This window comes from Rhinatrema bivittatum, chromosome 3 (genome assembly GCF_901001135.1).
Source record: "Rhinatrema bivittatum chromosome 3, aRhiBiv1.1, whole genome shotgun sequence".
NCBI classification, from domain to species: Eukaryota; Metazoa; Chordata; class Amphibia; order Gymnophiona; family Rhinatrematidae; genus Rhinatrema; species Rhinatrema bivittatum.
The window spans coordinates 133069-158699 of record NC_042617.1 but is presented as its reverse complement, the minus strand read 5'-3'; the positions used below and the strand labels follow the sequence as shown (position 1 = coordinate 158699).

Below are 25631 nucleotides of genomic sequence, written 5' to 3'. Positions count from 1 at the left end.
TGGTAATCACCTTAAGCACAGTCACTGATTCACTATCAAACTGCGTACACGATGTGGAAGTCTCTGCAAATACGGACCCCAGACGTCCAGAAATTTCTTCTTCTGTCGTGGTGTAATGCGCATTATAGACGCTTCCATTTGCATCATATGGTGTAGGCTGTTACGCCACGCCCAATAAGATGGACTTGTAGCTTCTCTCCAATGGGTAAGTATAGTCCTTTTAGCAGCTAAACAAGCTTTTTGGATGAACAAACGGGATCCCAGAACTCTCACCTTCAAAGGCGAAATGCAGCCAAAAAGTAACCAATAATAGGAGAGGGGAATGGGTAACTCCAATACGGATTCCAGGTACCGAACCACCTTCTGCCAAAAGGGCTGAATCCGCGGGCACGCCCAAAACGCATGCGATAGCGAGCCCCCTGCTGAGCCACAACGTGGGCAATGAGGCGAAGTTGCTATTTTTGAGTGAAAAGCCTCTTGCGTAGATATATAACTGCGACGGATAAATTTATACTGCATTCTGTGATAGTACATATTGACTGAGAGTTGAGAGATACGCCGAAAACACGCATTAATAATAGCAGATGTTAACACAAATACCCCATCCTGATTCCACCAAAATAGAGCATGTGTCCTTGAGAGTTAATTGTTTGAGCAAATGATAGTGTTGAGAAAGAGACGAAGGCTGCGCCTGATCTAATAGTAAGTTTGCTGTGATGTTACGAAGGGACACTTACTTGGTCACTCATTTGTGGTAGGGAAGCAATATAGTGTTGGAGTTGCAAGTATGGGAACACCTCCTTGGCTGAAACACCATAAGTGTCCTGCAATTCCACCAAAGAGAAAAGTTTACCCTCTGTGCTCACATGACCCACGTGTGTAATTCCCAATTTACCCCATCTTTGAAAGGGAATAGTGTGCAATCCGGGGAGAAAATCAGGATTCCCTTGAATGGGTAAAAGATAAGTACATACCCGGTCTATCTTTAACAAGAGCGTGCATTTAACCCATGTTTGGCGAAGAGGTTTGGCAAGCACATTATGTACCAGAAAAGTATTTAATCTAGCTGACGGGGCTTACAAAACTGAGGTCAACGCATAAGGATTAGCCCAGGCTTGATCCACCAGCAAATTCAGATACGTGGAGGTTCCCAAAATCCAGTCTCTAATTAACCGAAGATTCCCTGCCAAATGGTATAACGCAAAATCCGGAACTCCTAGTCCACCCCTCCCCCAGGGCATACGCATCCAAACCAAGGGAATACGTGCCTTCCCACCCCGCCAGAAGAAACGCCTTTGAATCTTATCCAATTGTAGTAACTCCGCCCGACGTAAAATGAGAGGCAGGTTTTGAAGGAAGTAAAGCCACTTGGGCAAAATCACCATCTTAAACAACTGAACTCTACCCCCTAAAGAAAGGGGGAGATCCGCCCAAGCTCGCAGTCGGTCATGAGTACTCTGTAGCAGAGGATGAACATTCAGTGCATAAAGCCTAGAAAGATCCTGAGAGATAACGATACCGAGGTACTTAAGGGAGTCTACCGCCCACTGCAAAGGAAAATCCCCCACCCATTCCTGCTGCAACGTCGCTGGACTTGCCAAGGCCTTAGATTTACTCATATTAAGATGCAGACCTGAGAATGTCCCAAATGTCCAAATAAGTTGTAGGAGCCACCGCAAGGATAAGAGCGGGTCCGTCAAAAAAACCAGCATGTCATCTGCGAACGCCGCATACTTAAAAAGAGTGGATTGAAAATGGACTCCCCTCACCTCTTTAGTAAGCTGAATAGCTAAAAGTAAAGGCTCCAATTGGAGAATAAACAACAACGGGGATAACGGACAACCCTGTCGTGTACCTCGAGTGACATAGAAGACTTCCGAATGTGATCCATTGGCCAAGATAATCGCTTCCGGGTTGGAATATAAAAGATGTATCGCCTGAAGAAATAGACCTTCAAAACCCATCAACTGCAGCACATGAAATAAGTAGGGCCATTCCACCCTATCAAAGGCCTTTTCTGCATCAAAGCTAATGGCCAAAAAGGGAGTGTCTGAATATTGACACATTGTCATGGCAGCTAAAATTTTCCGGATGTTAGTAAGGGCGTGGCGCTTCCGGACAAACCCCACCTGGTCTTCTCCAACCAGAAAGGGGAGCACGGTCGCCAACCTATCTGCCATTACCTTAGCAAATATCTTATGGTCAAAATTTAACAGAGATATAGGCCGGTATGAATCTGGTGATAATGGACCTTTCCCTGGTTTGGGGATGAGGGTCACATGTGCCCGATTTTCGTGGTTCGGGAAGGAACCAGTTTCCAGCATGGCCGAAAATGATTGCGCCAACGGATTAACCACCTGGTCCATCAAGCATTTATAAAATTCTGCCCCATATCCATCAGGCCCCAGAGCCTTGAACCTTTTCGCCTGTTGAATCACCAAGTGTATTTCTTCCAACGATATCTGTCTATTCAAATAATCCTTTTGTTCCAGTGTTAGCTGAGGGAGTTTAAATTTAGAACAAAACTGCTCACAAGCATCCTTATTCCAACCCTCAGCTGTATACAGGTCACTAAAAAAATCTCGAAAGCAATGAAGTATGTCTTTGCGATCTGTATGTAAGCGCCCGGTACATGATCGTATGGCGAGAATATGACAGGAACCCCGCGCTGACTTCACTAGATTGGCCAATAACTTCCCAGTTTTGTTGCTATGCTGATATAGCTTGTATTGAAAAAACAAAATACTTTTACGTGCTCTCTGATGCAATAAGGTGTTTAGCTCTCCTTGGACTGTATGATAGTAGGCTCTATTCTCTGCTGTATTGTGCTTTGCTAATCGTGTACGTGCCTGCTTAAGCTGCAAAGTCAAAGACAGAAGCCTATGATTCATGGATTTTTTCCTGTGTGACATGTAGGAAATAATATCCCCTCTTAGCACTGCCTTGGCGGTATACCAAAAAAGAACTGGGGATATGGCCTGCTTCTCATTAAAAGCTACATAATCTGCCCAACTTTTAAGTAAGTGTTCACGAAATTTCTCATCAGCTGTCAAGAAAAAAGGAAATTTCCAAAAATTCGAATTTTGAGTGCGAGAGGTCAGTTCTACCTCCAACCTGACAGGAGCGTGATCAGAGATCACGATGTCGGTGATCTCAACTGCCCGGATCTTCGCACACCCATGAATACTAGTTAAAAAATAATCAAGCCTGGATAAAGTCCCGTGTGCCCGCGAGACATAAGTGAAGTCCTTTCCACCCGGGTGAAAAACTCTCCACGTATCCATCAACTGCAAAGAGGATTCTAAAAAGGATGGGCCTCTACCCATACCCGAGGTCGGCTGTGCTGATGGAGACCTATCCAGCACCGGGTCCCGAATTGTGTTAAAATCTCCACCCAATATTATGAAATCTCCCAAGTAAGAGATCAAATGGTTATACAGCTCTTTGTAAAAACTGGGCGTGTACGCATTGTGGGCATAGACATTACATAAAACTACTTTTGTGTTAAAAATTTCTGCTATCAAAATGAGATATCTTCCCAAGGGATCCTTGATTTCTTTATGTAAAGTGAAAGCCACTGTCCGCGGGATTATGATGGCCACTCCTACAGATTTTGTAGTGGCTGAAGCATAATAAATATCTCCCCCCCAGAGGCGACCCAATTTGGAATGCTCTAAATCGGTCAGGTGTGTCTCTTGCAAAAAAGCCACATGGGACTTCCGTCTTTTCAATAAAGATAACATTTTTTTCCGTTTAACAGGCGAATTGATTCCACAGACATTCCACGTAATTACATTAGTGACTCAACTAGAGACCAAGTAATATTTTAATTACCGTATAATGATAAACCAGAATTGGATTAAACTGCAGTGGAGACCCTCCCAGCCAAGATCTCCTACTGCTTGCCAAGTGATTCCCAGATTCCACTCCAACCTTATCCCTGTTAACAGGAACAAACTGAAGATGACAACAGATAGAATTCCTGATCTGAAACCCAGTCCCTGCCCCTTTCCCTCCCCCCCTTCCCCTTGAAATCATCCCCACTCATATACCTCTGATCTTAAACAAAGATCGAGATCACTGGCCCTAAATTGACCCCCTTACCCCGCCCCCAGACCCCATCCACCCCTCCCCCATCCTCTGGACAGAGCCCCCCGTGACAACAAATGGCAATAGGCCCATTAAACAACACAAACCACTCTGTCCCAGGCTTTGAAAATAAGGCAAACCGCCAACATTAAACTGTCCCCCAAAACAACATAGTTCATCCAAGGACATTCAAATAAGTTAAAGGAATTTACTAAACTCTACTGATGTCACATCAGAGTATGCCCCAGGTGACCGTACCTCCAAATAACCAGCATGCCCTCCCGAAACAGTCCACATGTGAATAGACTCTTGAGCCGGGGGAACACATTGTGGATTCAATATCCATGCAGGTCGTTAGCTAGACTCAAAACTGTGAATGCTCAGTCACATGGCCTGCATACAAGCGCCCCAATCCTCTAAGGGCCCCAGATCCCTCACTGCACTGATAATGCATAAAAGAAAGGAAGGAAACATTGAATTAAAATGCCATAAGAGGAACAAAAAGAAAGGCGGGGAGGCGAGAAGAAAAAAACCACACAAAAATCGGGTTACTGTTGTATGACAATATTACAGGCGAAATTATCAGCTTCAACGCTAAAATATAACAGTGCGATTACAGAAAGCCTGCACCCGAATTTATTCCGAGCCACTTTGCTCCCCCGTTCCCACTCCCATCCGGCACACAATAACAGCGCCTGTTCCCAAAAACGATAATAGAGTCCATAGTCCTGTGCGCAGTTCAATCCCATTTTTCCCCAGTCCAGAAAAGCTTCCGCTTCTGTAACGAAGTTGTTTCCCCCACTATCTCTACAGTCTACGGACTCAGAGAACTTCGGGTACCGGGAGTGCAGCTTTAATTGCCCGACAATCAGCCACGTGTTCAACTATTTTAGATTTATGCTCGCTCAATCGGAGCAATCTCCGGCTGCGATCCTCTCTCTGCGGCCATGTCTGGAGATGGAACTGGCTTCGGTCTGTCTTTCCCCTTTTCTTTCTCCTTGCAAACCACCCGGGTGGACATGCCAGCCAGAGTACAGCCCAATGTCAGTGCCTGCCAGATCTGGAAAACTCGGGCACTTTGGCGCCGTTCTGGGGGTGGATGGGGTCTGATTTAAAAGGCCTGGCACCGAGGGAGAAGAAATCACATCCTCTCCCTGCAATGCCCCACGTGATCTCCGGCCCACAGCATTAAAAGAAAATTATTTCTCACCTGCTAATTTTCGTTCCTGTAGAACCATGGATTAGTCCAGACGGTGGGTTATGTCCCCCATCCAGCAGATGGAGTCAGACAAGGCTTCGGAGGGTGATGACATAAGCCTGTGCACCCTCTGCAGATCCTCAGTATAGAGAATATCAAAGCTAATAGAATCAACTATAAAGGATGGATCAAGTGTAACAATCAAACGAATCAATGATTAACAGAACTGTCGCAAGAACTTGAACTTGCAAGAAGAACTGTAGGATAGCCTCAAAGTAACAGAGGCAGAAACACAGAAACAGCAAAGGTAGAAATTAGATCGAGCAGCCAGAAAACCCCAAACCCCAATTAACTTAGGGGAGGGACCTCTGGACTGATCCATGGTACTACGGGAACGAAAATTAGCAGGTGAGAAATCATTTTCTTTTCCCTGTACGTACCAGGATCAGTCCAGACAGTGGGATGTTCCAAAGCTTCCCTACATAGGGTGGGCCCCAGAAAGCCCTGCTTGAATAACCCTGTCGCCAAAGTACCCTCAAGTTGACGACTGAAGATGTAGCCGATAATGTCTTGCAAAGGTATGCAAAGATTTCCAGGTGGCCGCCCTGCAGATCTCCTGGGAGGAGACTGATTGTCGTTCTGTCCAAGACGCTGCCTGAGAATGGAGTGAATGAGCCTTGACCCCCAGAGGAGGTGTGCGACCCGCCCCAATGTATGCAGCCACGATGGCCTCTTTGATCCATCTGGCAATCGTAGTCTTGGTAGCCCCTAGAGCCCTTCTTTGGTCTGGACCAAAGGACAAACAAATGGTCCGAAACTTGAAAGTCATTGGTCACCTCCAAGTAGTGGATCAGGATGCGCTTGACATCCAGATGACGGAGGGCCCACGACTCATCCGCAGGAAAGGACGGAAGTTCTATCGACTGATTCAGGTGAAATGCCGATGTCAGAAAATATTTTAATATTTTGTGCTTTATTGATAATTACTTATATTTAGTGTTGTCAGTAATCAATTAGCCATAAAGAGACATGTTAGCATTAATACCCATATGCCTTTACTTCTTCTAAAAGCCATGGCTTTAGTCAAAGGCCTGTGCTGGAAAAACTCCAGTCCCCTTTTCTCCCCCTTTACAGACCTTGAGAAAGGTTGTTTTCGACTTATTGCTTATCTCTAGTGAGAGATAAGCAATTTTATGGCCTTGGGCATCCTTAAACATGTGGTCACTCAGGCATGAATCCTGGGATGGAGGGGAGTGCATAAGCTCTTCTCTCAGAACTACAAAGAAAGTTAAAAAAAAGACTAAAAGATTGTTTTTTGCCTGGCACACCTTGGCATTAAATAAAAGACCGAAGAATGGGCATCTCTTTAAACAGGGTAAGAAAAACTCCTATTTTCCATATTCTGATATGGATAATATTGTTTGAACCTTATTCAAGGTTTTTAGAACTGAAGTTCTTCAAAGGCTAAAAAGATAGATGTATTGATAGAAAAGATACAGTTACTCTGGATCAAAGAATTTCTCAGGTTATAAAACCAGAAGCAGACACAGAAAGAGAGAAGGAGTGTGACTTTGGATTCTTCCTTGCACATAGCTATAGAGAGACCAGAGCGGGCTGCTTCAGGTATCTGGTAAAGATACAATCATTTATTCAAGTATATGAGAAGCTTTTAATTGCTATTGTTTCTAGATTGGCAGATGTATTAGAAATGCATTGATTAATTAATTGAAAAGATGACATTGGTCGACATCTACCTGATTTTAATATTTTTGGTTACCCTATTAATGGTTGTCACATTGATTGTAGGATATACTCTGGTAAAGTTAAGATTTGAACATAAAAGTGTTTCTTAGTCATTTAGAGATTTTAATATTGATATCTTTCTTTATCTGAAATAAAGAAAATATTTTTTACTACAAACTGACTGGTTTATTTTAAATGCATGCTGTGCTGCATGAATTATTGGTGAATAAAGTTCTGTGGTAGATAAGAACACATATCTCTGAAATTAAACAATAAACTTTTTGTCTATAGGCAAGAAGGGTAAAAAGGAGGATTTAAGTAAGGGGTTTTCCTCCAAGCAGGATTCCCTGGTAATAAGAACATAAGAACATAAGAAAATGCCATACTGGGTCAGACCAAGGGTCCATCAAGCCCAGCATCCTGTTTCCAACAGTGGCCAATCCAGGCCATAAGAACCTGGCAAGTACCCAAAAACTAAGTCTATTCCATGTAACCATTGCTAATGGCAGTGGCTATTCTCTAAGTGAACTTAATAGCAGGTAATGGACTTCTCCTCCAAGAACTTATCCAATCCTTTTTTAAACACAGCTATACTAACTGCACGAACCACATTCTCTGGCAACAAATTCCAGAGTTTAATTGTGCGTTGAGTAAAAAAGAACTTTCTCCGATTAGTTTTAAATGTGCCCCATGCTAACTTCATGGAGTGCCCCCTAGTCTTTCTACTATCCGAAAGAGTAAATAACCGATTCACATCTACCCGTTCTAGACCTCTCGATTTTAAACACCTCTATCATGTCCCCCCTCAGCCGTCTCTTCTCCAAGCTGAAAAGTCCTAACCTCTTTAGTCATTTCTCATAGGGGAGCTGTTCCATTCCCCTTATCATTTTGGTAGCCCTTCTCTGTACCTTCTCCATCGCAATTATATCTTTTTTGAGATGCGGCGACCAGAATTGTACACAGTATTCAAGGTGCGGTCTCACCATGGAGCGATACAGAGGCATTATGACATTTTCCGTTTTATTCATCATTCCTTTTCTAATAATTCCCAACATTCTGTTTGCTTTTTTGACTGCTGCAGCACACTGAACCGACGATTTCAATGTGTTATCCACTATGACACCTAGATCTCTTTCTTGGGTTGTAGCACCTAATATGGAACCCAACATCGTGTAATTATAGCATGGGTTATTTTTCCCTATATGCATCACCTTGCACTTATCCACATTAAATTTCATCTGCCATTTGGATGCCCAATTTTCCAGTCTCACAAGGTCTTCCTGCAATTTATCACAATCTGCTTGTGATTTAACTACTCTGAACAATTTTGTGTCATCTGCAAATTTGATTATCTCACTCGTCGTATTTCTTTCCAGATCATTTATAAATATATTGAATATATTGAACAGTCTGGTTCCACCCTGGTTAAGGTGGAGCCCATCCCTTCGGAAGAGACTCCCCCTTCCCCAAAAGGTTCCCCAGTTCCTAACAAAACTGAATCCCTCTTCCTTGCACCATCGTCTCATCCACGCATTGACACTCTGGAGCTCTGCCTGCCTCTGGTGACCTGCGTGTGGAACAGGGAGCATTTCAGAGAATGCTACCCTGGAGGTTCTGGATTTAATCTTTCTACCTAAGAGCCTAAATTTGGCTTCCAGAACCTTCCTCCCACATTTTCCTATGTCGTTGGTGCCCACGTGTACCACGACAGCCGGCTCCTCCCCAGCACTGTCTAAAATCCTATCTAGGTGACGCGTGAGGTCTGCCACCTCTATACTTCCATTCAAACCCTTTTCACACCGAGACCATTTTGGGTAGAAATGAAGGGTTCTGTCCGCAAGGAGACACCCGAATCTGTGAAACGTAGATAAGGTTCTCTGCATGAAAGCGCTTGCAGCTCCGACACCCTGCGCGCAGACGAGATGGCCACCAGGAAGACCGCCTTAAGAGTGAGGTCCTTAAGGGTGGCGCCCCAGATTGGTTCAAAAGGAGGCCCCACCAGGATTTTGAGTACCAAGTTATGGTTCCATGAAGGACAGGGATCCTGGACCAGCGGCCGAAGATGCTTCGCCCCTCTAAGGAAACGGGCAATGTCCGGGTGAGATGAAAGGGCAGAGTGTGTGGACGACGGCACTAAAGAGCTCAGAGCAGATACCTGTACACGCAAGGAGTTGTAGGCGAGTCCCTTATCAAGACCGTCTTGAAGGAACGTGGGAATCTGAGGAACCGAAGCTGTTCTGGGTCGAGCGTCGTGAGAGGCGCACCAGCATTCGAACACTTTCCAGACTCTCACATAGGCGACCGAGGCTGAAGTCTTCCGTACCTTAAGAAGAGTCGTGATTACTGCATCCGAATATCCTTTGCGTTGAAGCCGTCGCCTTTCAAAAGCCAGGCCGCAAGACAGAACTGTTCTGCCTGGTCGAAAAATACGGGTCCCTGGTGCAGGAGACACGGAAGGTGGCTGAGGTGTAGAGGACCGTCTAGAGCAAGGTTGACCAAGTCCGCGAACCAAGGATGTCTCGGCCATTCGGGAGCTACCAGGATGACTAGACCCTGGTGTCGTCGTATGCTCCGAAGTACCTTTCCCGCCAGCAGCCACGGACTGAAGACATATAGAAGAAGGTGCCGCGGCCAGGGGAACATCAGAGCGTCCATGCCTTCTGCGCCGTGCTCCCTTCTGCGACTGAAGAAACGCAAAGGCTTGGAGTTGAGGAGAGTGGCCATGAGGTCCATCCGAGGTGTCCCCCAGCAATGAGTGAGAAGCTGCATCTCCTCGTCGGAGAGTTCCCACTCCCCCGGATCGAGGCGCTGTCAACTCAAGAAGTCCACCTGAATGTTGTCCACGCCTGCAATGTGAGAGGCTGTCAGGTGGGAGAGATGTCTTTCTGCCCATGACATCAGGCGGGCCGTCTCCAATGAGACGTGTCAGCTCTTCGTGCCGCCCTGGCGGTTGATGTACGCCACCATGATTGCGTTGTCCAAGAGGATCCTGACTGCCCAATTCCGCACGAGTGGCAGAAAGTGTATGAGGGCCAGCCGTACTGCCCTGGTTTCCAGGCGATTGATTGGCCACGCTGCTTGGGCCCTGGTCCACTGGCCCTGCACTGAACTCTTGACACACGGCCCCCCAACCTGTCAGGCTGGCATCGGTGGTGACCACCACCCAGTCTGGAATTTCCAGCGGCTTGCCCTGTGCCAGATGGAGTGGGTCCAGCCACCAGCCCAGGCTGGTTTTGGCTAGCCGAGGTAGAGGGAGTACCCGCTGATAGTCCTGCGATACCTGTTTCCATCGAGAAAGTAGCGGATGAAAGTGAGCAAAGACCCATGGAACTAGGTCGATAGTAGAGGCCATGGATCCCAGGACTTGAAGGTAATCCCACGCTGTGGGAGACGGGAGATCGACAAAGTTTTGAATCTGTTCCCGTAGAGACTGTGCCCAATCCGGTCGCAAGAAAACCTTGCCCTGAGCTGTGTCGAAGCGAGCTCCCAGAAAATCCAGCGACTGTGAGGGTCGGAGGCTGCTCTTGGAGAAGTTGACTACCCAGCCTAGGGACTGCAAGAGCTGAACTACCCGGGCGACTGCTGTTTGACCTTGTGATAAGATCTTCGCCCGAATAAGCCAATCGTCCAGATATGGATGAACAAGGATCCCCTCCCGTCGAAGAGCTGCCGCCACTACCACCATCACTTTGGTGAATGTCCGAGGGGCAGTCGCAAGGCCGAAGGGAAGCGCTTGAAATTGAAAATGCTGACCCAGGATCTTGAAGCGAAGAAACCGCTGATGTTCCTCGAGTATAGGAATGTGCAGGCAAGCCTCTGTGAGATTGAGCGAGGCAAGGAATTTCCCCCAATGTACTGCCGCAATCACCGAGCGCAGAGTCTCCATTTGAAAATGCAGAACCTTGAGGGACTTGTTTACCGCCTTGAGGTCCAGAATTGGGCGAAAGGATCCTTCCTTTTTGGGTACCACGAAATAGATTGAATAGTGCCCCAAGCCCACCTCTCCGGAGGGGACGGGAAGGATAGCCCCCAGGCGCAGCAGTCGGTCTAACGTCTGGCGGATGGCGATTTGTTTGCTCTCTGAACCGCAGGGGGAGAAGAGGAACCTGTCCCTTGGAGGCCGTACAAATTCCAAAGCGTAACCGCGTCTTAGAATTTCCAGGACCCACTGATTGGACGTGACGCGAGCCCACTCCTCGTAGAAGAGAGATATCCGTCCCCCGATCCGGGGTGTCGAGGAGTGGGCAAGGTTGACATCATTGTGAGGATTTGGAGGGAGCCCCTTGGGTCGTTCCCTCCCGAGGTGGTCTGCGGCCACGAAAGGAGCGAGGCCATGACTGCGATCTGGAAGAAGGGGTCCTAGGAGTCGCTTGTCTGGGAGTACAATAGCGGCGTTGGTTGCGGAACCGGCTCCTTGCGCGATTAAACAATCTGGAAGATCTGGGATGATCCTCTGGCAAACGATGTACCGAGTTTTCTCCCAATGATTTGATGATCTGGTCCAGATCCTCCCCGAAGAGAAACTTACCCTTGAAGGGGAGGGACCCCAGGCTGGACTTGGAGGAAGAATCAGCCGACCAGTTGCGCAGCCAGAGGAGACGCCTAGCCGCAACCACCAAGACCATGGCCCGCGCCAGGACCCGGAGCAGATCGTACTGAGCATCCGCCCCGTAGGCTATGACTGCCTCCAGACGATCCGCTTGGCTTGCTTCCTCTGGGGGAAGGTCTTGTGATGTGAGGAGCTGCTGAACCCAGTGGAGACCCGCTCTTTGAGCCAGGGAACTACAAAAATTACAGCGCGTACCGCCAAAGCCGAGACCTCAAATATCCTTTTAAGGTAAACTTCCAGCTTCCTGTCCTGTAGGTCACGCAAGGCCGTGCCACCTGTGACCGGAATCGTCGTCCACTTGGTCATCGCCGACACTGTGGAGTCCACCTTCAGTACCTTAAGAAGTTCAAGGAAATCCTCAGGGAGGGGATATAGCTTTTCCATCGCTCTGCCGACCTTGAGCGAGGCCTCGGGAGTATCCCATTCCCTGGCCAGGAGCTGTAGGAAGGTGGGGTGGGTGGGAAAGGCCCTGGACAGTGGGCGCAGGCCCGCGAGGACAGGATCTCCCTTTTTGCTTGTGGACGAGGCGATGGGTGTGGGCGGCCCCGGGGGATCAGGAGGGGGCTCAATGTCCAGTTCATGAAAAATATGAGGTATGAGGGCGTCCAGCTCGTCCCTCTGAAAAATCCGGAGTACCCTCGGGTCATCCCCGTCCACCTGAGCCACGAGAAGAGAGTCATTCTGACGGGGAGGGGAAGCGCCTCCCCCCTGGTCCGGGGCTGGATACGTTGCCGGAGTCCCTGATGGTGGAAGTAGAAAATGCACCCTGGAGGCCCCCTGAGGGGCCCCAGGTGTCCCCCCCACTGTGTCCTGGTCCCCCGCTGATGGGTCTGCTGTCCTGGGGACCTTGGAAGGCGGGGTCCCCCCATGGGCTCCTTAGGCTGTTCTAAGAGCTGTAAATATGCATTATGCATGAGCAGAATAAATTCTGCTGAAAAGGGGGGGGGGGGGGGGGGGGTGTCACCCGGTTGTCCCCTAAGGCTTAACGGAGGTATCGGAGTGAGGATCGGTGGGGGAAACTCCGAAAAATCTTCCCCTTCATCTCCTGAGAGCTCCTGCCCATGCAGCTCAGATTCCAAAATGGCCGCCGTTCCCGCGTGAAGTGAGAAAGGGGCCGGCCCATGCTCCCGAAGGCGCGCTGACTCGCGCCCAGAAGAACAGCCTGGCAGCTGAGAGGTGCCCTCCCCACCAGGAAGGCAGCTCGTGCACACCCCCTCGCGGGAGAGTTGAGATCCCTGCTACCCGCACGCCGAACACGGTGCCAATCGCGGCATGCCCGGCGGGGGGGTGGGGGTGCGTCTCTAATAACCAGAGAGTGATCGTGCCACAGGGGGTGGGCGAGAAAACGCATCTGCTAGCCCTGCCGACCCAAGAGGTAATAGCAGAGGAATATAACCTCTCTGCTGAGGCGGTCCCGTGGAATGCGCCTCACGGGACCATGGGTCGGGCCACGGCAAGGGGGGGGGGGGGGGGGGGAGAGGTTGAAACCTCCAACATCCACCCCCTAATCCAGGGTCGTTGAGACCCCAAGGGAATCTGAAAAATAAAAACGCTGAAACTGAAAGAACAAAGGAATCACTTACCCTGTGAGAGAAGACAGATATAGAGGTAAGGAGACAAGACAGCACTGCCTGCAAGTGCATGCAACTCCCAACCCCTTATCATCTTTGTTGTTGGGTTTTGTTTTTAAACTTGATCCAACTTTTTGAAAACTTGAACCAACCACTTGATCCAACCACAAGAGCCAAGAAAAGAGAAAGAGGAAAGAAAGGAGTCCTCTGAACAGAGGGGAGCAAGGCTCCCCTACTCCTATCATCTGCTGGAGTCAGGAAGATACTGGGGATCTGCAGAGGGTGCACAGGCTTATATGTCAGCACCCTCCGAAGCCTTGTCTGACTCCATCTGCTGCACGGGGGACATAACCCACCGTCTGGACTGATCCTGGTACCTACAGGGAACAGTATATTACTGCTAAGGTATCTGTTAGTCTAGTTTAAGCCAACCTTAATCCACTTTGAGACCATTCTTGGAAAAGAAGTGAAATATAAAATGTTTGCAAATAAAATCTATTTTGCCGTTTTTTTTCACCACTTTATGTATTACCTTTATTACACATCTACGAATTATCATACCAATAAAGCTTCCTGACTCAGAATAAAAAAAGAAAGTCAGTTCTTCTCCTGCAAGACAGCTCCACCCACTTCTGAGTACCTGCTGCATCTCTTCTTCTGCAAGACAGCTCTTCCCTCCCTCGTCTCTCCTCCTCCTGCAAGACAGCTCCACCCACTTCTGAGTACCTGCTGCATCTCTTCTCCTGCAAGACAGCTCTTCCCTCCCTCGTCTCTCCTCCTCCTGCAAGACAGCTCCACCCACTTCTGAGTACCTGCTGCATCTCTTCTCCTGCAAGACAGCTCTTCCCTCCCTCGTCTCTCCTCCTCCTGCAAGACAGCTCCACCCACTTCTGAGTACCTGCTGCATCTCTTCTCCTGCAAGACAGCTCTTCCCTCCCTCGTCTCTCCTCCTCCTGCAAGACAGCTCCACCCACTTCTGAGTACCTGCTGCATCTCTTCTCCTGCAAGACAGCTCTTCCCTCCCTCGTCTCTCCTCCTCCTGCAAGACAGCTCCACCCACTTCTGAGTACCTGCTGCATCTCTTCTCCTGCAAGACAGCTCTTCCCTCCCTCGTCTCTCCTCCTTCTGCAAGACAGCTCCACCCACTTCTGAGTACCTGCTGCATCTCTTCTCCTGCAAGACAGCTCTTCCCTCCCTCGTCTCTCCTCCTCCTGCAAGACAGCTCCATCCACTTCTGAGTACCTGCTGCATCTCTTCTCCTGCAAGACAGCTCTTCCCTCCCTCGTCTCTCCTCCTTCTGCAAGACAGCTCCACCCACTTCTGAGTACCTGCTGCATCTCTTCTCCTGCAAGACAGCTCTTCCCTCCCTCGTCTCTCCTCCTCCTGCAAGACAGCTCCACCCACTTCTGAGTACCTGCTGCATCTCTTCTCCTGCAAGACAGCTCTTCCCTCCCTCGTCTCTCCTCCTCCTGCAAGACAGCTCCACCCACTTCTGAGTACCTGCTGCATCTCTTCTCCTGCAAGACAGCTCTTCCCTCCCTCGTCTCTCCTCCTCCTGCAAGACAGCTCCACCCACTTCTGAGTACCTGCTGCATCTCTTCTCCTGCAAGACAGCTCTTCCCTCCCTCGTCTCTCCTCCTCCTGCAAGACAGCTCCACCCACTTCTGAGAACCTGCTGCATCTCTTCTCCTGCAAGACAGCTCTTCCCTCCTTCGTCTCTCCTCCTTCTGCAAGACAGCTCCACCCACTTCTGAGTACCTGCTGCATCTCTTCTCCTGCAAGACAGCTCTTCCCTCCCTCGTCTCTCCTCCTCCTGCAAGACAGCTCCACCCACTTCTGAGTACCTGCTGCCTCTCTTCTCCTGCAAGACAGCTCTTCCCTCCCTCGTCTCTCCTCCTCCTGCAAGACAGCTCCACCCACTTCTGAGTACCTGCTGCATCTCTTCTCCTGCAAGACAGCTCTTCCCTCCCTCGTCTCTCCTCCTCCTGCAAGACAGCTCCACCCACTTCTGAGTACCTGCTGCATCTCTTCTCCTGCAAGACAGCTCTTCCCTCCCTCGTCTCTCCTCCTTCTGCAAGACAGCTCCACCCACTTCTGAGTACCTGCTGCATCTCTTCTCCTGCAAGACAGCTCTTCCCTCCCTCGTCTCTCCTCCTTCTGCAAGACAGCTCCACCCACTTCTGAGTACCTGCTGCATTTCTTCTCCTGCAAGACAGCTCTTCCCTCCCTCATCTCTCCTCCTCCTGCAAGACAGCTCCACCCACTTCTGAGTACCTGCTGCATCTCTTCTCCTGCAAGACAGCTCTTCCCTCCCTCGTCTCTCCTCCTTCTGCAAGACAGCTCCACCCACTTCTGAGTACCTGCTGCATCTCTTCTCCTGCAAGACAGCTCTTCCCTCCCTTGTCTCTCCTCCTCCTGCAAGACAGCTCTCCCTTCCCTCGCTCCTACTGCATCTCTCCACCACAGCTCCTTATCAGCTGCCCCATTTTCTGGGCCCCCGTCGCATCTCTCCTCCCCCTCCTACAAGGCAGAGCTCCCTTCACCCCTTCCCTGCTAGGCCAATGCCATCTCTCTCCCTCCACCCTTGGGCTCCTGCTGCATTTTTCTCTTCCTGCAAGGCACAGCTCGTCCCGATACCTCTGCCGTGTCTTTCTTCCTCCAGCAAGGCACAGTTTTCCCTGCCCTGACACAGCTCTCCTCATCCACCTCTCTCATCATCAGTAAGGCCTCTGCTCAACCTGCATAGATTTCCAAATTAGTCCTGTTGTAGATCCAGTCCTTTGGAATGGCCTTCTTGCTGACTTGCATCAGATTCAGGATTATGTGGTGTTTAGGGAAACATTAAAGGCCCATTTATATCATCAGGAGGCATTTTTAAAATGGGGTACTTTCATAATGATTAATGTTAAGCATTTTATTTAGTTCAAGTCCATGTTTGATTTTATTATTTATGTTTACTGTAATCCACTAAGCACAGCTGCACTGATATAAGCAGAAGATAAGTATAATTAAATAGCTCATAATATTCAATGTATGCAAATTATTTCATGCATATTCATTCCAGATATCCTTAAAACTAGGCTGGCTGAGGGTTTGGTCTTGCTTTTGTTTGCTTCACACCCGTGGCTACTCTAGACCAGTGGTTCTCAACCCTGTCCTGGGGACCCCCCCAGCCAGTCGGGTTTTCAGGATATCCACAATGAATATGCATGAGAGAAAATTTGCATACACTGCCTCCATAACATGCACATTTTCTCTTATGCATATTCATTGTGGATATCCTGAAAACCCGACTGGCTGGGGGGGTCCCCAGGACAGGGTTGAGAACCACTGCTCTAGACAGACTTCCGTTTTGCTTTTTGAGGGTTTGGTAGGTCAGGTCTGGGAAGCCCTGTGCTGGGGGAAAGGAAGTTTATATCCCGAGTGTCATGAAGGAAGCCAGACTAATTAAGAACATTAACCCTGCTCTTTTCTTATTTAACAATGCTCCATTATTCAACATTCCCCCCTCCTCTGTTTTATGTATTTCATTTAGTTCTATGTAAACCGATATGATATACCCACGAATACAGGTATAAAAAGGTTGTTAAATAAATAAATAAATAAAATGGTCATTTCTAGTATGCTAAAGGCACTATTCTCCCCATCCTAACACTCTGCTCCTCAACGCCACTGCTTTTTATTTTTCGTAAGCTGTGTATTTTTGCTATTGATGTGTGCCTGAACAGAAAACCAACATGGAAAGCTGTGACCGCCCCAGAATCCTCTGCTCTCTTAGCCTTGTGACCTCAAAGTGACTTGCAGAACTCAGCTGGACAGGCACAGTCAAGCTGGCTCCAAGATGATGCCTATTCATAAGGTCATACAAAGAAGAAACCAATGGCAGGAGCTTCAGGCACTATTCTCAGGCAAAGATGTGTTAATTACCTTGACCAGTAAGATTTTAACAGAACAAAGGACTATCTCGAGAGTCATGGTAAATGGGCCCCACCTCCTGGGAAAACTAATCAGGACAGTTCAGAGATAGTCACATCATGCTGTTGACATGACAACCTATGTAAATGAATCTTTGGGCAGTCATGCAACTATCCAGAATCTTCTACCCTTGTTCAATATTGAATGCTATCTATAAAAGAAGGATCACTTCCTGTATACGATGAGAGGCATGGCATCAGCATCTACCAAGAATACTTATATTAAACAATAAAAAATTAGGCTTTCAATAGTAAGTGTTCTTGTCTCCCTGGCCATAAGCGTCATAAAAAAATGGGGTGGCGCTTAACACTATGGCTATCTAACATTATGTAAATTTTCTGATAAGACTGTATCCTCACTCCAATTACTCCACTGATTTCATTTATTCAGTAATCTTGTACCTCACCCAGATTATTCCACTCTTCTTTGTTTTGGTCCATTATATCTATGCTGTGTTCATAAATATCAGATGTAAATTCTCATTGCAAAAATCCTCGAAAAAACTGTTAACCATCAACTCTCTGATCATTTGGAATCACAAAAAATACTTTACCCATCACAACACGGATTCAGAAAAACCCTCAGTACGGAGACACTCCTACTGACCTTGCCGACTCAGCACTCAGAGATCTAGATGCTGGCCAATCCTACCTTCTTATACTACTAGACATATCCTTCGCATTCGACACCATCAACCACATCCTCCTCCTAACCAGGCTAAGCGAGATTGGACTAAACGGCACCACAATCAAATGGTTTAGCTCCTACCTAACAAACAGAACATACAAAGTCACCTTCAACAACAAAGAATCAAAACAGTTCCCCCTTTCACACGGAGTCCCTCAAGGATCATCACTTTCCTCCACCCTCTTCACATTTACATGCTCCCACTATGCAAACTCCTCACCAACTTGGGCCTACAATACTTTGTATACACCGATGACGTCCAGATCCTCCTCCCCATGAAAGAAGACAAACAAATCACCCTCCTACAATGGAACTCTATCCTAGCCCAAATACAAAAACTCCTATCACAAATATCATTCACCATTAATCACTCAAAAACAGAAATCCTGCACATCTCTTACAATCCCCCCACAGAGAATATCCAAGACCATTCATCCACACAAAACAAAAGCCAAATCATCGCCAACTGTAAGAGATCTAGGCATCACACTAGACTCCGAGCTCAACCTGAAAACCTTCATCAATACAATATTAAAAGAAGGATACTTCAAACTACAAGTCCTCAAAAAAAATCAAACCCCTTCTTCTCACTCAAGACTACCGATCAATACTCCAGGCCCTCATCCTATCTTAACTTGACTAATGTAACTCCATCCTCCTCTGACTCCCTGCCTCCACCCTCAAACCCCTCCACAGTTACTGCAAAATGCAACAGCCAGATCCCTCACAAACAGCAAGCGCTCCACACACACATCACCCCTATACACATCACCTCCACTGGCTCCCCATAACCCACAGAATTCAATATAAAGCCCTCACCCTCATGCACAAATCCATCAACAACAAAAAGACAGACTGGCTAAAGGACACCCTTCATCCATACACCACGCAAAGAAACCTGCCCTCTAAAAACACTGGACTACTTACCATTCCCTCTATCAAACAGGCCCACCTCACCTCAACACGACAACGCGCAATCTCAATAGCAGGCCCCGCACTGTGGAACAAACTACCAGCAAAACTCCAGACAGAACCCTCATCACAGAACTTCAAGAAAGCACTAAAAACCTGGCTCTTCCGAAAAGCCTAACCCGCCAACAATTAACCCTCGCCACTGGGATCCAACCCTAAACAACCGCTCTCCAACCCAACACATAACCCACTAGAAATCTTATAACTCCCAAACCACAGGTCCTCATTGACTCAATAACACTAGCAGTCACAATGTTAATTAAGTCACATTTCTCAATTTTCAATGTTATACAGGTACAACAGAACACAATATTAAGATTAAAGCAATACATAGAAGCAGTTTTTCAAGTTACAATAATGATGGCAGTCATAATTGTTAATCAAGTCGCGTTTGTCATCTAAAGTTATACTGTTAAAATTATATAGTTATAATGTTAAAGCAGTACGTTGAGGCAGTTTTTCTTACAAGTTACAATGTTACAATGTAAAGATATGACCTGTTGTCACACTATCACACAAGTTATCATGTAAACCGATGTGATACCCATGTTTGAATGTCGGTATATAAAAACAAATAAATATATAAAAATATATAAATCATTCAATAATCCTCTACCTCATTCCGAGTACTCCAGCAGAACAAGTAACAAATCTGACATAAAAACTGTACTGAAAAATACCCCCAAAACAAAGGTTTGCCTCTTTCTGTAATGTGATACTGGAAAATTATTCCCTGGCCAGAGCAGAGCTGTACAGGGGAAGGAGGGGGCAGTGGCCCCTGCTACTACAATACTGCTGTGCAGGAGAAAAGGCATCGAGGGAGGTGTGTGTGAAAAGCTTGCTGACATTTTTCCATTAATGGAATAATTCTAAGAAAAAAAAAGGTAACTACAGAAAAGTATCCTCACTCTGCAATCCGAACAGCGAAGGCCAACTTTCGTCCCTCTGGTACAAGCACACCTCCAGGCTTCCTCTCCATGCGATGTAGTCGCACCTCATCCCGGTGTTTTTTCTGGGAGTGACGGACAAATGTTTCCAGACGCTTAAAATGGATTTGCTTCCCCTTCTGATGCTATAAGAAAACAGCAGCCATTGGATACAAACACCAATAACTAGATTCATTGATCAAAGATGTGACCTCACAAACACAAAACTCTTTATAAATTTCACCATATGGGCTAAAACCTCACACAAATGACTGTCCATTCAGACCACCATACCAGTCACTCAAAGAAATACTGCTCTTCACATAAAGTGGCTTTGGCCATTAAGTGAATAATAAATGAAATAAGTTCATGTCCACCCACCATTAATGTTACCAGATGAACACAGTGCTGCACAGACACACATAACTGACAGTCCCTACTTGTAGGAGGCTACAATCTTGCTTGGATAAACAAAGATTAAAAACTCAAACACCCATCCAACCAAAGAACCATACAGATCAATCTCACAGCTCCCGTACAGTGGAACATGGGCCAGCTCCACAACCTGTACAAGATAACCCGCAAACCTCCAGTCCCTATCTCAACAATCCCATTATGAGCAGTGTGACATCAGCTCATTCCTCATCTTTTATAATACTATCAATCTGCAGTCAATCGGCTTTTCCCCTCCCCTCAAGCTCTCTGCCAGACCCCCCACTACCACACTACCTTTCTCTTCTCCTGTAGCGCCTGCCTCGCCTGAGTAGCTTTGATCGCCTGATAAGTTTTCCTCTTCTTCAGTAGGTTCTCGGGCACCAAGGCAATTTTTCTTCTGGATCTGCAGATAAAGAAGTCATTGAAGGGAGACGGCTAGCATCCTTAAGGTACTGGGAATTATTGGAATTAACAGCTGTGATTCGATGAACTACTATTAATTATTTTAAAAATGCTACTAAACTGACACAGCATTTTAGGTTAATGACTCTTTGTGTCCAGGAGGTGTGAGGCTCCTCTGCAGCTAAGAGGGAGCCTCTGAGGGTGAGTCACAATGGCCCCCCATTCACCCATCACAGGCCGGAAACAGTGGCAAGAAACCAGATTCCGACCCTGCCCAGGCCGCTCCCCTCTCAGTCACTGGTCTAAAAATGGAAGGTGCCTGGGGCTCTCTGGGGAAGGATAGATCAGGGAGCTGTGGACGGAAGAGGTGGGGAACAGGGACAGGATAGAGAGCCACACACAGAAGGGGGCTGGGGGAGGTGACACGGAGGGGTTAGAGAAACGCACACAGGAGGGGGCTGGGGGAGGTGACACGGAGGGGTTAGAGAAACGCACACAGGAGGGGGCTGGGGGAGGTGACACGGAGGGGTTAGAGAGCCGCACACAGGAGGGGGCTGGGGGAGGGGTTAGAGAGCCGCACACAGGAGGGGGCTGGGGGAGGTGACACGGAGGGGTTAGAGAGCCGCACACAGGAGGAGGCTGGGGGAGGCGACTGGAGGGGTTAGAGAGCCGCACACAGGAGGGGGCTGGGGGAGGGGTTAGAGAGCCGCACACAGGAGGAGGCTGGGGGAGGTGACACGGAGGGATTAGAGAGCCGCACACAGGAGGAGGCTGGGGGAGGCGACTGGAGGGGTTAGAGAGCCGCACACAGGAGGGGGCTGGGGGAGGGGTTAGAGAGCCGCACACAGGAGGGGGCTGGGGGAGGTGACACGGAGGGGTTAGAGAGCCGCACACAGGAGGAGGCTGGGGGAGGTGACATGGAGGGGTTAGAGAGCCGCACACGGGAGGGGGCTGGGGGAGGGGTTAGAGAGCCGCACACAGGAGGGGGCTGGGGGAGGGGTTAGAGAGCCGCACACAGGAGGAGGCTGGGGGAGGTGACATGGAGGGGTTAGAGAGCCGCACACAGGAGGGGGCTGGGGGAGGTGACATGGAGGGGTTAGAGAGCCGCACACGGGAGGGGGCTGGGGGAGGGGTTAGAGAGCCGCACACAGGAGGGGGCTGGGGGAGGTGACACGGAGGGGTTAGAGAGCCGCACGCAGGAGGAGGCTGGGGGAGGTGACACGGAGGGGTTAGAGAGCCGCACACAGGAGGGGGCTGGGGGAGGTGACACGGAGGGGTTAGAGAGCCGCACACAGGAGGGGGCTGGGGGAGGTGACACGGAGGGGTTAGAGAGCCGCACACAGGAGGGGGCTGGGGGAGGTGACACGGAGTGGTTAGAGAGCCGCACACAGGAGGAGGCTGGGGAGGTGACACGGAGGGGTTAGAGAGCCGCACACAGGAGGGGGCTGGGGGAGGTGACACGGAGTGGTTAGAGAGCCGCACACAGGAGGAGGCTGGGGGAGGTGACACGGAGGGGTTAGAGAGCCGCACACAGGAGGAGGCTGGGGGAGGTGACACGGAGTGGTTAGAGAGCCGCACACAGGAGGAGGCTGGGGGAGGTGACACGGAGGGGTTAGAGAGCCGCACACAGGATGGGGCTGGGGGAGGTGACACGGAGGGGTTAGAGAGCCGCACACAGGAGGAGGCTGGGGGAGGTGACACGGAGGGGTTAGAGAGACGCACACAGGAGGGGGCTGGGGGAGGTGACACGGAGGGGTTAGAGAGCCGCACACAGGAGGAGGCTGGGGGAGGTGACACGGAGGGGTTAGAGAGCCGCACACAGGAGGGGCTGGGGGAGGTGACACGGAGGGGTTAGAGAGCCGCACACAGGAGGAGGCTGGGGGAGGTGACACGGAGTGGTTAGAGAGCCGCACACAGGAGGAGGATGGGGGAGGTGACACGGAGGGGTTAGAGAGCCGCACACAGGATGGGGCTGGGGGAGGTGACACAGAGGGGTTAGAGAGCCGCACACAGGATGGGGCTGGGGGAGGTGACACAGAGGGGTTAGAGAGCCGCACACAGGAGGAGGCTGGGGGAGGTGACACGGAGTGGTTAGAGAGCCGCACACAGGAGGGGGCTGGGGGGAGTGGTTAGAGAGCCGCACACAGGAGGGGGCTGGGGGAGGGGTTAGAGAGCCGCACACAGGAGGGGGCTGGGGGAGGGTTAGAGAGCCACACACAGGAGGGGGCTGGGGGAGGTGACACGGAGGGGTTAGAGAGCCGCACACAGGAGGGGGCTGGGGAGGTGACACGGAGTGGTTAGAGAGCCGCACACAGGAGGAGGCTGGGGGAGGTGACACGGAGGGGTTAGAGAGCCGCACACAGGATGGGGCTGGGGGAGGTGACACGGAGGGGTTAGAGAGCCGCACACAGGAGGAGGCTGGGGGAGGTGACACGGAGGGGTTAGAGAGCCGCACACAGGAGGAGGCTGGGGGAGGTGACACGGAGGGGTTAGAGAGCCGCACACAGGAGGAGGCTGGGGGGAGGTGACACGGAGGGGTTAGAGAGCCGCACACAGGAGGAGGCTGGGGGAGGTGACACGGAGGGGTTAGAGAGCCGCACACAGGAGGGGGCTGGGGGAGGTGACACGGAGGGGTTAGAGAGCCGCACACAGGAGGAGGCTGGGGGAGGTTGACACGGAGGGGTTAGAGAGCCGCACACAGGAGGAGGCTGGGGGAGGGGACACGGAGGGGTTAGAGAGCCGCACACAGGAGGAGGCTGGGGGAGGTGACACGGAGGGGTTAGAGAGCCGCACACAGGAGGGGGCTGGGGGAGGTGACACGGAGGGGTTAGAGAGCCGCACACAGGAGGGGGCTGGGGGAGGTGACACGGAGGGGTTAGAGAGCCGCACACAGGAGGGGGGAGGTGACACGGAGTGGTTGGAGAGCCGCACATAAATGGTGGCTGGAGCGAGTTAGAGAAGCGAGGATGGCGGCGGACCCGCTCCAGGCATCTAGTGATACTCACTCTGCATCCTCCATCTTGCCGCGTGACGTCCCTAGTGAATGGGCGCAGGCGCCGGAAGTAGCGGGACAGCATTGGAATTACTTCCGGTGCGCCGGGCCTGGCTTCCTGCTGCAGGTGGACGCGGCCATTGAGAGCGCATGCGCGGAGGAGTGGGTGGGATGTGGGAATTCGCGTTTGCGCAGAGCTGGAGGGGAGGTGGCAGAAGGACAGAGGCAGTGACGGAAGCCTCTGCTGGGGGTGGGGACCTCGCCTCCTGCCTCTGACGTACCTGGAATGTGCACGTGTTACATCTCTGATCGCAGGGACCCTTGCTTCTTTCCATAGAATGCCATTTTGTGTGCTGGTACTTGCTCTTTTTCTGGCCACAAACTTAAATGTCTGCAAGATCTCATCTCCTACAGGGTGCTGTGTAATCATGTAGTGTCCTGCGGTGACATTAAGAATAGGGGATTCAGTAAATGACCAACATCACCCCTCTTTCCGAAGGCACAATCCCATTCTTTTCCCTCCCCCTGCCTCCTGCCATAATCACCTAACACTGTATCTCCCCTCTAAACCTCCCTAGCATATTCACCTACCTTTCTGTCTCCCCACTACATCCATCCCCATCCCAAAAAGTGAGATTGCCAAGGAGTGAGATTTTTCTGGTGGTGTGGCTGTGCTATAAATCGGAAAAGATTTGACTATTATACTACTTTGCAAATGAAAGGAACTGAGCAACATTTTGGGGAAGGGGGAGCCTTTTCCAAAAGGATGGGCTCCAACTTAACCTGGGTGGAAAGAGGTAGTTGATGTTAACCTTCTAAATGGAGAAAGAGCAGCTTTTAAACTAGAACATGGAGAAAACCCAATAGTCACAGCGGCATATGGTTTGCAGGGAGGTGTCCTCTAAGGATACTAAAATAACTCAGGAGTTACAGCATCCCGATAAAGAAGTTTCAATAAAGCAAAATTCCCTGTACGTACCCGGATCAGACCAGATTGTGGGTTGAGCCTCCTTTCCAACAGGTGGAGACAGACTAAAACTGAAAGGATATCCTATATGAGGACAGCTTATCCTGTAACCCTTCAGTATTTGTCTGTCTCCAGCAGGTGCAGCAGGTCTCCCTTCGGTCTCCTGATTTAGGCTAGTCAGCCTTTCTTTCTTCCTTACTTCTTGGATCAAGCAAGTACTTATTCCTTAGGGATCCCTTGTGTTTTTTCTTCCTGTTTAAAAAAAAAGTTTAGTCAGGGAGTTTATAGCTTTTGTTTTTTCTTCAGGAGACGGCTCCGTCTCCTGGCTCTTGCCGGACTCAGGGGGGCTTGGCCCCTTGTGCAGTAGCCGCTTCCAGGTGTGGGGACAGAGTCTGGTGGTCCAGTTCTCGTCTCCCCCTCCTCTGGCTGCCGAGGGATCTTAAATTCCCACTGCTGTGCTCAGTCTGTAAATCCAAAAAAAAAAAAAAAAAAGGGTTTAAGTTTTAAAGTATTCCAAGTACTTTTTTTACTTACCTACAGCAGTAGCCCCATCTTTTTTGTTTTTGGTCTTCGGAGGGCTTGAACCAGCATAAGCTGGCAGGAGTCAGAAGGCAGGAGTCAGAAGGTTTCCCCCCTGCTTCACTCCGGGCCTCCCAGCTGCCAATCAAACTTTTTCTGCAGCCTTTTTTTCTCTCAGTGGGGCTCTCCCTATGCCGCGGCAGGCAGCCTGCCTCTCTTGTGGCAAGCCCTCCTCGCGATTTCGTGAGGAGGCCTCTGCTCTGCCTGCCTGCCGGGTGGGGAAGGCCCCTTCTCGGCAGGGCAGGCAAATTTAGACCAGGGACCGAGTCCCCAAAGCATGGCCAGGCCGTTCCCGGGTCGGCAAAGCCCAGGAACTGCGGCCATTTTGGATTTTTCATCGGCTCCGTTTTCGGAGCTGGGGGGGCCGATTTTTTCTGAGACACCCCTGATTTGAGCCCCGCGGCCCCCCAGGTCGGGTTCCCCGACTCCCCTTTGCCTCCCCCTCCCGGGAATTCTAGGGCCAGTTTCTCCCCAGAATTTGTCCTC

The 25631-nt window shown here is 49.8% G+C and overlaps 1 protein-coding gene across 2 annotated transcripts in view; it reads right to left on the bottom strand.

Moving 5' to 3' along the window:
* The window catches only part of RPL7L1 (ribosomal protein L7 like 1), a 97841-nt gene extending 73804 nt beyond the window's left edge, over positions 1-24037 (bottom strand). The window contains exons 1-3 of one of the 2 annotated variants that reach the window (XM_029592776.1): positions 23881-24037; positions 20500-20608; positions 19753-19916 (exon numbers count right to left, since the gene is read on the bottom strand). In XM_029592776.1, coding sequence (XP_029448636.1) covers positions 19753-19916; positions 20500-20608; positions 23881-24029 — 422 coding nt within the window. In that variant the 5' untranslated portion in view covers positions 24030-24037. Of the gene's footprint in view, positions 1-19752; positions 19917-20499; positions 20609-23612; positions 23750-23880 lie in introns of those variants that run through there. The other variant, XM_029592777.1, reaches the window with a different exon arrangement.
* Positions 24038-25631: the final 1594 nt, after the last annotated feature.